General features: G+C 45.4%; 1 protein-coding gene across 1 annotated transcript in view; it reads left to right on the top strand.

Annotated features, from left to right (window-relative positions):
• The window catches only part of flncb (filamin C, gamma b (actin binding protein 280)), a gene marked incomplete at its 5' end in the record, with an annotated part of 155,781 nt that overhangs the window by 41,140 nt on the left and 95,616 nt on the right, over positions 1–19,025 (top strand). Inside the window, 1 exon segment of the mRNA XM_084330952.1 lies at positions 294–391. Within this exon segment, the coding sequence (XP_084187078.1) occupies positions 294–391 (98 nt within the window).

The following is a 19,025-nucleotide window of genomic DNA, read 5'->3' as shown; positions in this document are numbered from 1 at the left end:
TCCTCTCCTCTCCTCTCCTCTCCTCTCCTCTCCTCTCCTCTCCTCTCCTCTCATCTCCTCTCCTCTCCTCTCATCTCCTCTCTTCTGCTCTCCCCTCTCCTCTCCTCTCCTCTCCTCTCCTCTCCTCTCCTCTCCTCTCCTCTCCTCTCCTCTCCTCTCCTCTCCTCTCCTCTCCCCTCTCCTCTCCTCTCCTCTCCTCTCCTCTCCTCTCCTCTCCTCTCCTCTCCTCTCCTCTCCTCTCCTCTCCTCTCCTCTCCTCTCCTCTCCTCTCCTCTCCTCTCCTCTCCTCTCAGGCCTGTGTCCGGACTGGGAGAACTGGGATCCTAGCCAGCCAGTGGAGAACGCCCGGGAGGCCATGCAGCAGGCTGATGAGTGGCTCGGTGTTCCCCAGGTAAGTCCACGCTCACTGCAACATCAATAACGCTTGTTGACGCCACATAGTCTCTAGCTTCAATGTGTTGTGTTTGGTCGTTAACACTTTCATGTGTGATGTAGTGACCGTTATACAGTCATACTTTACATATTATTTTTGGAACGATCGAAACAAGTTAAGCCAGGCCCGGCCACGACACACTCACGTATGCATGTTTCGGGGCCTCACATGAACACAGTGTGGCGGCCTACGCAGAACAATGTAGCTGCACTCCATGAGGGGCGCGCGGATTAATATTATAGTCTAACTAACAGGATCGGTAGTAACCGAAGCCGAATTCCTATAGTTCTGCGGTTTATAACGGCGTACAACACATTATCCAGTCAAGCGATCTGATTCGTCAAAACAGACGATCAAGGTGGCGGTTAGGTGGCGTAGCGGAGATTGCGTTCGTCACCAACCCCGGAGCTGTGAGCTGGATTCGCCTGTTCGAATCCAGCTCACAGCTCCGGGGGTTGTCACCAGCTTGGCTGGCCGTTCACACTAATACAATTGGCTCTATTAGAGGGTGGGAGAAGCTGGCGGGGTGGGTCCGGGTCGTTGTAAACAGCGACTCCTACAGTTCGGTCGGGGCGCCTGCTAATCGCGGATAGGACCTGAGTGGGATAGTGTGATCCTTCCACACGCTACGCCCTCTCAGGGAGGATCCGCGCTGCCAGGTGAAAAGAAGCGGTTGATTGGCTGGACGTGTGTCGGAGGAAGCACGTGGTAGCCTCCACTCTCCCAGATGATCTGACTGTGGGGGGTAAGTGCGCAGCGACCAGGAAGGGGATTGGGAATTGGCATACGACTAACATTGGGATGGGAGAAAATCGGAGGAAAATGGAGGGGGGAAAAGATATAAAAAAAAAGAAAAAAAAAAAAAAAAAAAAAAAAAAATCAAGTATTGCTTTATAAGCTGTGCTTCGTGATAAATTATATTGGTTGCCGAGCAGACTTACCGGTGGTAACCAGGGAGCTAGCCAACAACCTTGCTTCTCATTGGATTTCACTCTTCTTTTTTTTTTACGCCAATTCCCAATCCGCTTCCTGGTCGTTGCGCACTCTACCCCCTACCGTCGGTCTGGGAGGGCGGAGACTATCACATGCTTCCTCCGACACATGTGTACCCAGCCCACCGCTTCTTTTCACCTGGCAGCGCGGACTCTCACTGGGAGAGTGTAACGTGTGGAAGGTCACACTACCTCCCTCCAGATCCTTCCCTCGCTGTGCAGGCGCCCCGACCGAACTGTAGGAGTAGCTGTTTACAACGACCAGGACCCACCCCACCGGCTTTCCCACCCGCTGACACTGCCAATTGTGTTAGTATGGACGGTCGACCAACCCGGAGGCACCACAGCTGGATTCGATCCCACTGTCTCTGTGGTGGTAGACAGACGCTTAGTCCGCTGCGCTACCCGGCCGCCCGGATTTCACTCTTAAGCGCCCAGGCGGCACTCTTCTGTGTGGAAGCCATTGTATATACCTAGGAGGACGTTCTTAATATGGGCATATGAGTGATCGGCCCTGTATTGTCTGTGGTGTACTGTATGCTGGTCACAGGTGGCTGTGTTTAATGTTACATTCCAGAGACTTCCTTGGCCGTCTAATGATAGGCTCTAATCTCTAGGTAAACAGGATGTACTGTAGGGCTGCGTCTGTTTAAAGGGGACATGCATTGCTATTCCTTGCACTATTTGGGCAACTTTACACAATTCCTGTGAGTCTATGGAAGACATCTGTACGTTTTTATTTTTTTTATTCATTGTTTTATATTTCTAATCAAGTACTCAAAAGCCTCAGAATTTCAGGCTGTTATTGGATGGGCTCCGCCCATAAGCGATTTGAGTGACAGTCACCCACAGAGAGAGAGAGAGAGAGAGAGAGAGAGAGAGAGAGAGAGAGAGAGAGAGAGAGAGAGAGAGAGAGAGAGAGGCATCCCCGACATATAATCCCCAATTGCTAGGAAACAATGCTAAACACTGGAAAAAGCCATTTATAATGCTAACACCAACGCTATGGGTTAAGATGATACAGACTACCGCCCACCTGCTGGTGTGGAGTTATTTAACCTCACGCAGGCGCAGAAACGTACTCGCTCGTTGGTGTGAGCGGAGTGAAATTTGTCGGCCCTGAGTACAGGCGACAGGAGACGATAGGAGTTGCCTTTGTCTTTTCTTTTGTCTGTGTTGTTTTGATGTCGGATTGTTGTGTTCTGACCTTTTAGATTTTCATTTTAACCATGGTACTGGTTAGGTTTGATTGATTGATTGAACACTTTATTATTAACAAATTGCAGAATGGGTACAATACAGTACGGCTCAATACAAACAATTGTTGCGGGGATGCAGACCAGAGAAAGACTTTCGTATGGTTTACATCAGGGTCCCCCATTTTCAATTCATCGTGAATTGAAGGTACCTGAAGCTCTGTCTGTGTTTGTGTCGTTGTTTTTCTTTTGTCTTATGTATCGTTCTGTTTTGGACCAATGTCCTTTGTGCCTGTATGCTGTTTCAAGTTCAAGTTCAAGTTTCTTTAATAGTTGTCATACAGAAGTACAGAATACTTTCATACAAAATGCTTCTTACTGTTACGCTCCAGAGACTGTGCTAGACAAGATAGTATCAAATAACATAGTATAGCATGTAATTTAGAAGTAGAAAAGTAGAAAATGAGGTCACAGTGTTCAGTATGGACATATGTACAATGTTCGATGCAGGATAGACGTAACTGAGTTACCATATAATATACAATACTATGCAGTGTACTAATGTACAGTACTATATAGTGCAAAGCAGAAATGGGATGAGGTACAATTTAGGTACAATTTACAGTAAGGTGTACGAGTTGTAGTGCAATCCTTCATCAATAAATATAAAGTGTGGGGAGTGGGTGCTACAGTGTGTTTGTTTAAAGTGAGTGTGTGCTATAAGTGTGTGGGGTGGGTGCTACAGTGTGTTTGTTTAAAGTGAGTGTGTGCGTGTGGATGTGTGTGCTATGTGCGTTTGATGGTTGTTGTTGTGTAGTGTTCATTGTTCGTTTAGCAGCCTGATGGCCTGGGGATAGAAGCTTCTTCTGAGTCTTTCTGTGCTCGCCTTGAGACTCCGGTATCGCTTGCCTGACCGCAGCAGTTCAAAGAGGCAGTTGTTCGGGTGACTGGAGTCTTTAATGATTCTCTTAGCCTTGCCCCTGCAACGCTTGTTGTAAATGTTCTGGAGGGTGGGGAGCCCCCCTCCAATTGTGCGTTCGGCTGAACGTGTCACTCTTTGTAGTCTGCTTCGGTCTTGTGCAGTGCTATTCCCAAACCAGGAGGTGATGTTGCCAGTCAGGATGCTCTCTATTGTACATGAATAGAAGTTCTTAAGGATCTTCTGACTGACTTGGAACTTCCTTAGGCGCCTGAGGAAGTAGAGGCGTTGTCGTGCCTTCTTCACAACACTGTCAATGTGTGTGGTCCATGTCAGGTCCTTGGATATGTAGGCTCCGAGGTACTTAAAGCTGTTGACTCTCTCAACCGGTGCCCCATCGATGCTGAGGGGGCTGTAGTCCTTGACCCCCGACCTCCTGAAGTCCACAATCATCTCCTTTGTTTTGCTGACGTTCAGGGAGAGGCTGTTTTCCTGGCACCATCCCGCCAGGACCTTGACCTCTTCCATGTAGGCCCTCTCGTCGTTGGCAGAGATCAGGCCCACCACCACTGTGTCGTCAGCAAATTTGATGATTGTATTGCTACTCCGCTGAGCCACACAGTCGTGTGTGTACAGGGAGTAGAGGAGGGGGCTCAGAACACAGCCCTGGGGGGCCCCTATGTTGAGGGTGATGGATGAGGAGGTGCAGTTGCCTGCTCTCACCACCTGGGGTCTGCCCGTCAGGAAGTCCAGGACCCACTGGCAGAGGTCATAGTTCAAGCCCAGGTCCCTGAGCTTGGCTATGAGTATGGAGGGGACTATGGTATTGAATGCCGAGCTGTAGTCGATGAATAGCATTCTCACATAGTTCCCCTGCCTCTTGTCCAGGTGTGATGCTGCTGTGTGCAGCACATGAGCTATGGCGTCCTCCGTGGACCTGTTGGGGCGGTATGCAAATTGCAGGGGGTCCATGTTGATGGGGAGGGAGGAGCAGATGTAGCCCTTTACTAGCTTCTCAAAGCACTTCATGGCTATGGAGGTGAGAGCTACAGGGCGGTAGTCGTTGAGGCAAGCAGGCTTGGATTTTTTGGGTACAGGGATAATAGTGGACTTCTTCAGGCAGGTGGGGATGACAGCCTGTTCTAAGGACAGGTTAAATATGTCAGTGAATACTGGGGCCAGTTGGTCGGCACAGACTTTTAGGACGCGGCCGGGGATGCCGTCCGGACCTGCTGCCTTCCTGATATTCACTTTTTTAAAGGTCCGCCTCACCTCATGCTCTGTTACCCTGAACACTGAGTCTCCATCAGCAGCAGACCCCCCCCCCCCCCCCATTGCCGTGGCTTGTGGGCTGGTGTTGTTATTACCAGCATCAAACCTCGCATAGAAGGTATTGAGGTCATTTGCTAAGGAGATGTCACTGTTCAGTTTGAGGGAAGCGCCTTTGTAGTCTGTCATCGTTTTGAGCCCCTGCCACATAGCTCTAGAGTCAGCTTGTTCAAACTGGAGTTCAATTTTATCCCTGTAGCGCCGTTTGGCCTCTGTCACTGTCCTCCTTACGTTGTATCGCGCCACCTTGTGGTCATTCACCTTGTGGTTTGTACCGTGTTGTTGTGTTGATTGCAACCACGGTGAAGCAGCCAAAGACCAAAATTCCCATGAAAGTTGACAAATAAAAACACACACACACACATGTCGGATGAACGATCCCTCATTCACCCGTGTCCGTCGGGTCCTGAGGCTCTATAATGCGGCTTGCATGTGGGCCACGTGTGCTTCTCCTGCATTTAGAAAGAGAGCACGTATCACGGCATCTATTTCGGAACGCCGCTCGCTGCAGGGCCGTCTGGGAGACAGACGTCCGTATCGCTGGATCGCAGCCCGTTGTAGACACAGTGATTTCACACGTTTAATGGAGCCTAAAAAGACAGACCTCACCAACTTTCCCGCCCGCACGCGTTGTGTAATGAATCAATCAGCCGCGCCCCCCGCCAGAGCTCAGCTAGGCCAGGCTCGGCTGTGGAGCACATGGAACATGCTGGGTGCTTGTGTTAACCCTTTCACTGCCGCACTACCAAACGGTTAACCCTTTCACTGCGACAATAGGTTAACCCTTTTTTTTTTTTTTTTTTTTTTTTTTCTGTTTTTCTCCCATCCCAATGTTAGTCGTTATGCCAATTCCCAATCCCCTTCCTGGTCGTTGCGCACTCTACCCCCTACCGTCGGTCTGGGAGGGCGGAGACTATCACATGCTTCCTCCGACACATGTGTACCCAGCCCACCTGGCAGCGCGGACTCTCACTGGGAGAGTGTAACGTGTGGAAGGTCACACTACCTCCCCCAGGATCCGACCTCGCTGTGCAGGCGCCCCCGACCGAACTGTAGGAGTCGCTGTTTACAACGACCAGGACCCACCCTCGCCGGGTTTCCCACCCTCTAACACTGCCAATTGTGTCAGTATGGACGGTCGGCCAACCCGGAAGCACCACAGCTGGATTCGATCCCACTGTCTCTGTGGTGGTAGACAGACGCTTAGACCGCTGCGCCACCCTGCCGCCCTAGGTTAACCCTTTCACTGCCACACGACAAAGGGTTAGCCCTTTCACTACCACACTACAGAAGGTTAACCCTTTACTATCACACTACAGACGGTTATCCGTCTGTAGTGTGATAGTAAAGGGTTAACCTTCTGTAGTGTGGTGGTAGTGAAAGGGTTAAGAGAGTTGCTTTTTTTCATGTGGAAATAGACGTCCGGGAGACCTACAGTACGGTCACATGGTTTCTTTTTGGAGAGAGAACGTTCTGGCAGGCGGGCGTCTCTGGAAGTCGGGTTTGGCCAGTAGATACGCCACATCCAGGACCAATGAAGTGTGTCCATGTTGAACCCGCCAAGTACTTCTCCAGTTACACACACACACACACACACACACACACACACACACACACACACACACACATGCATACGTGCACACGCACACATCAGTAGCTGCTACAGGCATGAGTGCAGCAGACCTTTGTGTGTATGCGTGTACATACGTGCTATTGCACTTTATTGCTACGTTTGCACTCTGGTTAGATGCCAAACTTCTTTTCATTGTACTGCACTCGCTTGTGCTGTATGATGACAATACATTGTAATCTAATTTAATTTAATCTAATCTAATCTAATCTAATCTAATCTAATCTAATCTAATCTAATATTGCACACGTGTCTGCTGTGTGCATGCGTGGGTTTACACCAATAACAGTTTGAGCACAGGATCTGTGTGTGCGTGTGTGTGCGTGTGTTGTGTGTGATTGTGTGCGTGCGTGTGTGTGTGTGATTGTGTGCATGCGTGCGTGCGTCTGCGCTAATTAGCAGGCGAGTGTCTTCGGCCTGACCTGTGTTTTGTCTCGTCGAACGCAACGCTGACGGCTTAATTGGCTCAATCATTAACCCTCATTAGTCCAAATGACACAGAATTTTCAGAGCAAATGACTTTGCACGCACAGCCTGGGACGTAGAGAGAGATGGAGGGAGAAGGAGAGAGAGGGGGAGAGAGAGATAGAGATAGGGGGAGAGAGAGATAGAAAGAGGGGAGAGAGAGAGAGAGAGAGAGAGAGAGAGAGAGAGAGAGAGAGAGAGAGAGAGAGAGAGAGAGAGAGAGAGAGAGAGAGAGAGAGAGAGAGAGAGAGAGGGAGAGAGAGGAGAGAGGGAGAGAGAGGAGAGAGAGAGAGAGGGGATAGAGAGATATAGAGAGGGGGGGCAGAGAGGAGGGGGAGAGAGAGATAGAGAGAGGGAGAGAGAGAGAGAGGGGGATAGATAGAGAGAGAGAGAGGGGGATAGAGATAGAGAGAGAGATGGAGAGGGAGATAGAGGGATAGAGAGGAGGGCGGGAGGATGAAGACGTGATCTACGGAGGAATAAATATTCTGAGTGGGTGGAGGCCCTGGGCTGTTTACTCACGCTGTCCTCATCACTGTGTGTTATTATTATTATTCACACGGCCGGGCGGAGCCGAGCAGCGCGGCGCGGGGGCTGACTCGCTCCAACCTCTCGCGGCGCAAATCAAAAAGCCAGTTGGGCCCCGGGGCCTCTGTACCAGGTGGAGCCGCAGCAGCCAGATGGCCGGAGGCGGGCCACCCGGTGGCGGCGGCGTGGCATCAGACGCTATATAGCCCTCTGAGCCGTGTCAAATACCTGTACTAGCGTGGGGCTATTTCCAGCCGCGCCTCGACCCCGGCCCCTCGCGGGGTTAAATATAGCCGGGCCGAGCGGGGACTCGTTCTAACGGCGTGGGGGAGAGAGAGAGGGAGAGGGAGAGGGAGAGGGAGAGGGAGAGGGAGAGGGAGAGGGAGAGGGAGAGGGAGAGGGAGAGGGAAAGTGACGGGAATGACTCAGTGGAAGTCTGGGAAGAGAGAGTCTTTAGTCGCCGTTGACTAAAGATGCACTTCTTCAACCATTATCTGAAAAAAAAAAAAAAAAAAAAAAAAATATATATATATATATTAGGGCTGTCAGTTTATCGCGTTAATTAGATTAACACTTTGATCGCCATGGGTTAAATTCATAATTTACCATCCCTCGCCAGCTCTATTTGTCTATGGAGAAGTTCCCCTTCTTTGCAGGGCTATAACTTTTTAAATTCTATTGCTAAATTGCCATTATTATGGCCCATTCAAGTTTCAAGTTTCAAGTTCAAGTTTCTTTAATAGTTGTCATACAGAAGTACAGAATACTTTCATACAAAATGCTTCTTACTGTTACGCTCCAGAGACTGTGCTAGACAAGATAGTATCAAATAACATAGTATAGCATGTAATTTAGAAGAAGAAAATGATGTCCTATATGTATTGTTCAGGGTGTAGCAACGTTAAACTTTTTCATTCACATATTCATACTAAAATATGGTCTAAAGTATAAGTATGTTTTTATCGTTTTCTGCAGCTTTCTCCAGAACTTGATTTATAGCTCCAAATGCATTATATTGATGATGAAATACAGTTTGATAGCAATCGGTGCGAGATAAAAAATTTCAACTGGACGTGGTTCTAGAAGTTACTACGTGTCATCTGATGATGACCGGATGGGCGGGGGATCGTTTATAATTCCGTGGGCAGCGTTATATGATTCATCCAGAGTGGGTCATATGTTCATCATAGCAGTTTATATGGAACACTGAATCTTACCGTGGCTTCCTCGCGCCGCTGGCAGATGAGCGTGGAACAGAATTTTTTCTATTATGGGATGGAGAAATGCCCGATCCATTTCCAGGTTGTATAATAGTATATACGTTAGGGCTGGGCGATATAACGATAACGATAAATATCGCGATATATTTTAATAATCGATATAGAATATCGAAATAAAATAAAAAATCGAAAAATGGTTTTTTTTTTTTTTTTTTTAATATTTTTTTTTTACCTGCAACAGGGCAGTTTTAAAACCAGAGACAGTGGACAGACTTGTCTTTCTTGCCTGCAACTTAAAGTAATGGCTTTGCTTGTCCAAATGACAATACTGACCAAATTCAGATTTTTTTCTCTTGTCCATTTATTTTGTTTGCTTTCTAATTTAAAATACATTTTGAAACCGTCTGTACACAGTAGGCTATGTGTGCTAGCAGAACTAGACTCCAGTCACGAGTCACAATGCACATGTGCGGTGGTTTGTCCACCAAAAAAGCGCCAAAAGATCGAAAATAAACTAGCAGAGCCAGAACTGTTCAACTCCTCTGGAGCCACAGCCAGCAGAGAAGCCGGTTTACTTTAGCTTTTAAACCAGCTGCAGCCTGAGAACTGGAGTGTGAGGGGATGTAACACTAAATATGGCGGCAATGACAAAGAATTGCTGCAAAATAAACATACATCTGTTGTTTAATTTTTTTTTTTTTTTTTAATACTTATAACAATTCGATAATTATCGATATCGAGAAATAAAATAAAATTATCATATCGTTATCGCGATATGATTTTTTTCCATATCGCCCAGCCCTAATATACGTCCAAATCATGTTGTTTTTTCCAGTTATTTGCACCGATCGATGTTCACTGTGTCAAGACGGAATCTCTCTAACGATAGCGAGTGCCCGGACCACATATGGATGAGCACTTCCGGTTCAAAGGCTCATTTCCGGTTGGCGATCTGCCGATCGGCCACCAGATGGCGCTCTTGAACCGCTAGAGAGTTGAGTGGAGCTTTGCAGTGTGTCTCAGGGCTCCGGAGGGGAAATATGATTTCGATCACAGATTTTTGAAATATTGACATCAAAGACGAGTTACGGCGTCTTCGGCAGAATTAGCATGGCTAGGAATGACGTCTTAACTCGTCATCGGCGATCATAGTGTTAATTAATTACACAGCAAATTATCGCGTTAGGAAAATTAACTCTAAATTAATAAATAAAAAAAATTTCTCATTCATTTCTCATTCATTCCATTAAAACGTAGAATAAACATTTACAGATTTTTTTTTTTAAATGGACCATTTGCATGTTCTTGGTATCTGATTCTAGGGACATCTATGGATCTCAGGGAATGTATTCCCAGTGTCAGGCTGGGATCACGTTGGACGCTTTAGACTGTGATCATGTTGGACGCTTTAGACTGTGATCACGTTGGACGCTTTAGACTGTGATCATGTTGGACGCTTTAGGCTGTGATCATGTTGGACGCTTTAGACTGTGATCATGTTGGACGCTTTAGGCTGTGATCATGTTGGACGCTTTAGACCAGGGGTAGGCAACCCTAGGCACGCGTGCCTGCATAGGCACGCGGGGGCATTTGCATAGGCACAGGGGGCAGCATAAAAAAAAAAAAAAAAAAATGGAAATTATACTTTTTTTTTTTTTTTTTTTTTGCTTTGAAATATTATAGTGAAATATTTTGCACTGTTGTCGCATTTATCTTGTTGAAATCCTCCCACAGGTTCTTTTTACTACCACATATTTAATTGAGACCCTTTATTTGTTTATTATTTCAATTTAGCTGGAAATACATTGCTACATCATTCAGTAACATTTGCAGAGCCTTATAACAAAAACATTATTACGGTCACCATTGTGACCAGTGGGATTAATCAACAAATTGTATTATTTATTTTTCTATTTCATTGAACATTGCACATGTTAAAAGCAATTTTTTTACTCAAAATGTGAGTATTACCAAGTCAACTTGTGTTCTTAAAACAATGACAATAAATATAGTTTTATTAGGTTGAAATAATGTGGTTGTGTACTTATTTTTTTATTATGGATTGAAAACTGAGTTCTGGTAACTTATTATTATATTTTTTTTTACAGTGTAGTCTTGCAATCAATCAAAACTTATTTACACGATATACCTCACATTCACATCCTGGTGTTCTCCATTAGGCCTGTAGGTGGAGCTATGACAGCACACGTACAGTACACACACCAATGGTGTGTGATGTGTCCAAAAATGAATGGGCAAATGTGAGTGAAATGGTCGCACTGTATGCAGCTGTTTGTCTGCATTGCATTCCCCCCCCCCCCCAACTCAGATTTAGGGTTGATACAACCATCATAATAATATTGTTAATAATAACAATAACAATAATGATGTAATAATGTAAAAATTATCATTAAAAAGACCTGATTATGAGAAAAAAAATTACGATGCATGGAATATTGTTGAGGCACACTAGTTACAACTATATTTCAAACAGGCACTCCATGTCAAAAAGGTTGCTGACCCCTGCTTTAGACTGTGATCATGTTGGACGCTTTAGACTGTGATCATGTTGGACGCTTTAGACTGTGATCATGTTGGACGCTTTAGTCTGTGATCACGTTGGACGCTTTAGGCTGTGATCATGTTGGACGCTTTAGACTGTGATCATGTTGGACGCTTTAGACTGTGATCATGTTGGACGCTTTAGTCTGTGATCACGTTGGACGCTTTAGGCTGTGATCATGTTGGACGCTTTAGACTGTGATCATGTTGGACGCTTTAGGCTGTGATCATGTTGGACGCTTTAGACTGTGATCATGTTGGACGCTTTAGACTGTGATCATGTTGGACGCTTTAGACTGTGATCACGTTGGACGCTTTAGTCTGTGATCATGTTGGACGCTTTAGACTGTGATCATGTTGGACGCTTTAGACTGTGATCATGTTGGACGCTTTAGACTGTGATCATGTTGGACGCTTTAGACTGTGATCCTGTTGGACGCTTTAGACTGTGATCATGTTGGACGCTTTAGACTGTGATCATGTTGGATGCTTTAGACTGTGATCCTGTTGGACGCTTTAGGCTGTGATCATGTTGGACGCTTTAGGCTGTGATCATGTTGGACGCTTTAGACTGTGATCATGTTGGACGCTTTAGACTGTGATCATGTTGGACGCTTTAGGCTGTGATCATGTTGGACGCTTTAGACTGTGATCCTGTTGGACGCTTTAGACTGTGATCATGTTGGACGCTTTAGTCTGTGATCACGTTGGACGCTTTAGGCTGTGATCATGTTGGACGCTTTAGACTGTGATCATGTTGGACGCTTTAGACTGTGATCATGTTGGACGCTTTAGTCTGTGATCACGTTGGACGCTTTAGGCTGTGATCATGTTGGACGCTTTAGACTGTGATCATGTTGGACGCTTTAGACTGTGATCATGTTGGACGCTTTAGACTGTGATCATGTTGGACGCTTTAGACTGTGATCACGTTGGACGCTTTAGACTGTGATCACGTTGGACGCTTTAGACTGTGATCACGTTGGACGCTTTAGGCTGTGATCACGTTGGACGCTTTAGGCTGTGATCATGTTGGACGCTTTAGGCTGTGATCACGTTGGACGCTTTAGGCTGTGATCATGTTGGATGCTTTAGACTGTGATCATGTTGGACGCTTTAGACTGTGATCATGTTGGACGCTTTAGTCTGTGATCACGTTGGACGCTTTAGGCTGTGATCATGTTGGACGCTTTAGACTGTGATCATGTTGGACGCTTTAGACTGTGATCATGTTGGACGCTTTAGTCTGTGATCACGTTGGACGCTTTAGGCTGTGATCATGTTGGACGCTTTAGACTGTGATCATGTTGGACGCTTTAGACTGTGATCATGTTGGACGCTTTAGACTGTGATCATGTTGGACGCTTTAGACTGTGATCATGTTGGACGCTTTAGGCTGTGATCATGTTGGACGCTTTAGACTGTGATCATGTTGGACGCTTTAGACTGTGATCATGTTGGACGCTTTAGGCTGTGATCATGTTGGACGCTTTAGGCTGTGATCATGTTGGACGCTTTAGACTGTGATCATGTTGGACGCTTTAGACTGTGATCATGTTGGACGCTTTAGACTGTGATCATGTTGGACGCTTTAGACTGTGATCATGTTGGACGCTTTAGACTGTGATCATGTTGGACGCTTTAGACTGTGATCATGTTGGACGCTTTAGACTGTGATCATGTTGGACGCTTTAGACTGTGATCATGTTGGACGCTTTAGGCTGTGATCATGTTGGACGCTTTAGACTGTGATCATGTTGGACGCTTTAGACTGTGATCATGTTGGACGCTTTAGACTGTGATCATGTTGGACGCTTTAGACTGTGATCATGTTGGACGCTTTAGACTGTGATCCTGTTGGACGCTTTAGACTGTGATCATGTTGGACGCTTTAGACTGTGATCCTGTTGGACGCTTTAGACTGTGATCATGTTGGACGCTTTAGACTGTGATCATGTTGGACGCTTTAGACTGTGATCATGTTGGACGCTTTAGTCTGTGATCATGTTGGACGCTTTAGGCTGTGATCATGTTGGACGCTTTAGACTGTGATCATGTTGGACGCTTTAGACTGTGATCATGTTGGACGCTTTAGTCTGTGATCACGTTGGACGCTTTAGTCTGTGATCATGTTGGACGCTTTAGACTGTGATCACGTTGGACGCTTTAGACTGTGATCATGTTGGACGCTTTAGGCTGTGATCACGTTGGACGCTTTAGACTGTGATCATGTTGGACGCTTTAGGCTGTGATCATGTTGGACGCTTTAGACTGTGATCATGTTGGACGCTTTAGACTGTGATCATGTTGGACGCTTTAGACTGTGATCATGTTGGACGCTTTAGACTGTGATCATGTTGGACGCTTTAGACTGTGATCATGTTGGACGCTTTAGACTGTGATCATGTTGGACGCTTTAGACTGTGATCATGTTGGACGCTTTAGGCTGTGATCATGTTGGACGCTTTAGGCTGTGATCATGTTGGACGCTTTAGACTGTGATCATGTTGGACGCTTTAGACTGTGATCATGTTGGACGCTTTAGACTGTGATCATGTTGGACGCTTTAGACTGTGATCATGTTGGACGCTTTAGACTGTGATCATGTTGGACGCTTTAGACTGTGATCATGTTGGACGCTTTAGACTGTGATCATGTTGGACGCTTTAGACTGTGATCATGTTGGACGCTTTAGACTGTGATCATGTTGGACGCTTTAGACTGTGATCATGTTGGACGCTTTAGACTGTGATCATGTTGGACGCTTTAGACTGTGATCATGTTGGACGCTTTAGACTGTGATCATGTTGGACGCTTTAGACTGTGATCATGTTGGACGCTTTAGACTGTGATCATGTTGGACGCTTTAGACTGTGATCATGTTGGACGCTTTAGGCTGTGATCATGTTGGACGCTTTAGACTGTGATCATGTTGGACGCTTTAGACTGTGATCATGTTGGACGCTTTAGACTGTGATCATGTTGGACGCTTTAGACCAGTGGTTCCCAACCTTTTTCCCCCCAGGGACCCCCAAACATCTCTGATGAAATTCGCGGACCCCTTCCTAATAAGATACCATAAAATACTTTTTTTTTTTCATTTTAATAACAAACTGCTTATACACAGGCATATGCATCACAATTAGACCCACTATGCTTCTTTGACTTGTGCCTTCAATCAACAAATCTCATCTTGCACCATATGCATTTCAAAATGTTTGGCCAATATTCAAATGCTGTATTCATCCTCTCAAATCAGGCCCTAATGGTGAACGGTTTGCATTTATGGAACAAATCAATGCAACAAATTAAACTAAATATGAGACAGGAAATTCCAATCAGTAGCAGAGAGAATCTGTCCTAGCTGGGTTTAATACCTTTTTTTTGTCATTTTAATAACAAACTGCTTATACACAGGCATATGCATCATAATTAGACCCACTATGCTTCTTTGACTTGTGCCTTCAATCAACAAATCTAATCTTGCACCATATGTATTTCAAAATGTTGGCCAATATTCAAATCCTGTATTCATCCTCTCAAATCAGGCCCTAATGGTGAACGGTTTGCATTTATGTTGAATGAAGTAAGAATCCACTGCAGTAAAAATATCCTCACCTCGAGTGGTGGTAGTAAGGTTGACTGACATGAGAATGTCCTGCTTCAGATCCTCATTTTCAATATATTGCACATAAACGATGAGCACAGCCTCGTCTGCGACAGTTGTAGTTTCATCAAGTTGTATGGCAAATGGACCCTTTCTAAGCTTTTCTGACAGCTGCTGCTTGCAATCACTTGACATCTTATCAATTCGGTCTTTCACTACATTGTTCGAGAGTGGTACTGATTTTTGTTTATCCGCCACCTGTGGGCCGCACAGTTTCTAAACCATTTTGATGCAGGCTGGTTTGATGAGCTGCTCGCCAATATTGTGCGGTTTCTTTGCTTTTGCAATTAAAAGCGAACACTCAAAGGAGGCTTCGGTAGCCTTCTGTAAATCACTGCCACCCCTGCTCCACGCTACTCTAACATCAACAGGCTTGTTCGCCTTGAGAGACTGTTCTTTCCTCCGAAAAAAGTCTGGATCCTTCCCAACGGTTTCTGGGTGCTTAGACGCCTGATGTCTCCTCAGCTTGCTGGGCTTCAGGCTCGAGTTTGCCAACTTTTCTCCACAAATCACACACTCAGGTCGTTTGTCTGGTCCCTCAGTGAAGCCCATGGTGATGTAATTTTCGCGATTGCTGTAGGTCCTAACTTTTTTTGCAGATGAGCTGCCGTCATCTCCTTTTTGTTTGTCACACATTTTCGCCTCTGGCGGCTGACTGCAGACGAGCCGAGAAAGTTAACTAGCGTGCTAGGCTAGCTACAGAAAGTGATACAGTCAACTGATTCGCGTTTTAGCGGCTACCCGGTAGCCTACTGTTAACGTTCAAAAATCATGTCTAGATGTTTATTTATTTATCTTTATTTTTTATTGTAGTGGAGAGACTATTCATGCTTCTGATGATAAAAAAAAAAAAAAAAAAAAAATCAAAAAAAAAAAAATCAAATCATCTGTGGTCTGGCGGACCCCCTGCGCCCCCTGGCGGACCCCAGGGGGTCCGCGGACCCCAGGTTGGGAATCACTGCTTTAGGCTGTGATCATGTTGGACGCTTTAGACTGTGATCATGTTGGATGCTTTAGGCTGTGATCATGTTGGATGCTTTAAACTGTGATCATGTTGGACGCTTTAGACTGTGATCATGTTGGACGCTTTAGACTGTGATCATGTTGGACGCTTTAGACTGTGATCATGTTGGACGCTTTAGGCTGTGATCATGTTGGACGCTTTAGGCTGTGATCATGTTGGATGCTTTAGACTGTGATCATGTTGGACGCTTTAGTCTGTGATCATGTTGGATGCTTTAGTCTGTGATCATGTTGGATGCTTTAGACTGTGATCATGTTGGACGCTTTAGGCTGTGATCATGTTGGACGCTTTAAACTGTGATCATGTTGGACGCTTTAGGCTGTGATCATGTTGGACGCATTAGTCTGTGATCCTGTTGGATGCTTTAGACTGTGATCACGTTGGACGCTTTAGACTGTGATCATGTTGGATGCTTTAGACTGTGATCATGTTGGACGCTTTAGACTGTGATCCTGTTGGACGCTTTAGGCTGTGATCATGTTGGACGCTTTAGACTGTGATCATGTTGGATGCTTTAGTCTGTGATCATGTTGGACGCTTTAGTCTGTGATCATGTTGGACGCTTTAGACTGTGATCCTGTTGGACGCTTTAGACTGTGATCATGTTGGACGCTTTAGACTGTGATCATGTTGGATGCTTTAGACTGTGATCATGTTGGATGCTTTAGACTGTGATCATGTTGGACGCTTTAGACTGTGATCATGTTGGACGCTTTAGACTGTGATCATGTTGGACGCTTTAGACTGTGATCATGTTGGACGCTTTAGGCTGTGATCATGTTGGACGCTTTAGACTGTGATCATGTTGGATGCTTTAGGCTGTGATCCTGTTGGACGCTTTAGACTGTGATCATGTTGGACGCTTTAGACTGTGATCATGTTGGACGCTTTAGACTGTGATCATGTTGGACGCTTTAGACTGTGATCATGTTGGATGCTTTAGGCTGTGATCATGTTGGACGCTTTAGACTGTGATCATGTTGGATGCTTTAGACTGTGATCATGTTGGACGCTTTAGGCTGTGATCATGTTGGATGCTTTAGACTGTGATCATGTTGGACGCTTTAGGCTGTGATCATGTTGGACACTTTAGGCTGTGATCATGTTGGACGCTTTAGGCTGTGATCATGTTGGACGCTTTAGACTGTGATCATGTTGGACGCTTTAGACTGTGATCATGTTGGATGCTTTAGACTGTGATCATGTTGGACGCTTTAGACTGTGATCCTGTTGGATGCTTTAGACTGTGATCCTGTTGGACGCTTTAGACTGTGATCCTGTTGGATGCTTTAGACTGTGATCATGTTGGACGCTTTAGACTGTGATCATGTTGGATGCTTTAGACTGTGATCCTGTTGGACGCTTTAGACTGTGATCCTGTTGGATGCTTTAGACTGTGATCCTGTTGGACGCTTTAGACTGTGATCCTGTTGGATGCTTTAGACTGTGATCATGTTGGACGCTTTAGACTGTGATCATGTTGGATGCTTTAGACTGTGATCCTGTTGGACGCTTTAGACTGTGATCATGTTGGACGCTTTAGACTGTGATCATGTTGGATGCTTTAGACTGTGATCATGTTGGACGCTTTAGACTGTGATCCTGTTGGACGCTTTAGGCTGTGATCATGTTGGACGCTTTAGACTGTGATCACGTTGGACGCTTTAGACTGTGATCATGTTGGACGCTTTAGACTGTGATCATGTTGGACGCTTTAGACTGTGATCCTGTTGGACGCTTTAGGCTGTGATCATGTTGGACGCTTTAGACTGTGATCACGTTGGACGCTTTAGGCTGTGATCATGTTGTCATGTTGGACGCTTTAGACTGTGATCCTGTTGGACGCTTTAGGCTGTGATCACGTTGGACGCTTTAGGCTGGGATCACGTTGGATGCTCATACGCGAGGCACGGTGGTGTACATAGAGAAATTAAAGTGCACAGGGCGCAACGAGTGATACCACCATATAGTTTGAAGGTGCCTGTCCCGACAAAACCACAGAAAAAAGATGCAGGCGCGTTCACTAAGGCATCCAATGTGATCACAGCCTCAGTGTTCCGACTTTAAGCTAAGCTAAAGTTCAGGGCCCTCATGCATCAACGTGTTCTACGCACAGATCTGTGCTTACCCTGTGCGTACGATCATTTCTAAGCAAAGAGTGGGATTCATCAATTTCAACTTGAACTTGACTTCGTGCGTACATCTACGCACAGGTCAGACCTGGCGTACCTAGCGCCCAGTGGTAGAATATATTATTACAACAAGGAAATGAGCTTCTGTGCATAATAACACTGGCAAGTTCTGTACGAACCGTAGTTCATTAGTTCATTGTAAAATAGCAACAGTAGTGTAATTATGGTCAAAACTCTATAAATAGCATTTGGAATAATAGGTCTTTCTCTCAGAATGAATGCAGCATGGTTTATATAGCGTTATCGGAATATACAGGGTGTAGGCTACTGACTGACTGCGCTCCGCGTAGCTTGATTGATTGATTGATTGATTGAAAAGTTTATTAACAGATTGCAGAATGGGTACAGTACAGCTCAGTACATACAATTGTTGATTGGGGATGCAGACCAACTTTCGTCTTGTTTACATCAGGGTCCCCCATTTTCAATTCATCATAAATCATAAAGCTCAACTCGTTATTATTCTGCGCAGACCGCAGAAACACGGGAACGTTTTGATTATATTTAAAAGGCTTTACGTTAAACGAAACAAGTGGAACTTCGAAGCTGTAAGCAGAATACAAGTTATATGAATATAGTGTTCTTCCCCCTTTTTACTGTATAAGAAAGAATAGAAAACGCATTGCAATGACACTATAGTGGACAGACTATGTATATGATGGGATTCAAGTTCGCGTTTTTGTTGCTCATAGGCATGCTGTCAGAGTATGATATCTTAATCAAACATTCTAGAACATTTGTCGTCACAGATCATGTCCTAATAGAACATAGGCTATGGCATGGATCGTGATATTGTGTGGACTGTTATTATTACTGTACACCGGTACCACCCATTGTGACTACAGCCTTGTGAGTCCCGCACACAAAC

This window comes from Notolepis coatsorum (assembly GCF_963971535.1).
Source record: "Notolepis coatsorum genome assembly, chromosome: 15".
In the NCBI taxonomy this organism is placed as follows: Eukaryota; Metazoa; Chordata; class Actinopteri; order Aulopiformes; family Paralepididae; genus Notolepis; species Notolepis coatsorum.
This window is presented reverse-complemented; position numbering and strand designations above follow the sequence as displayed.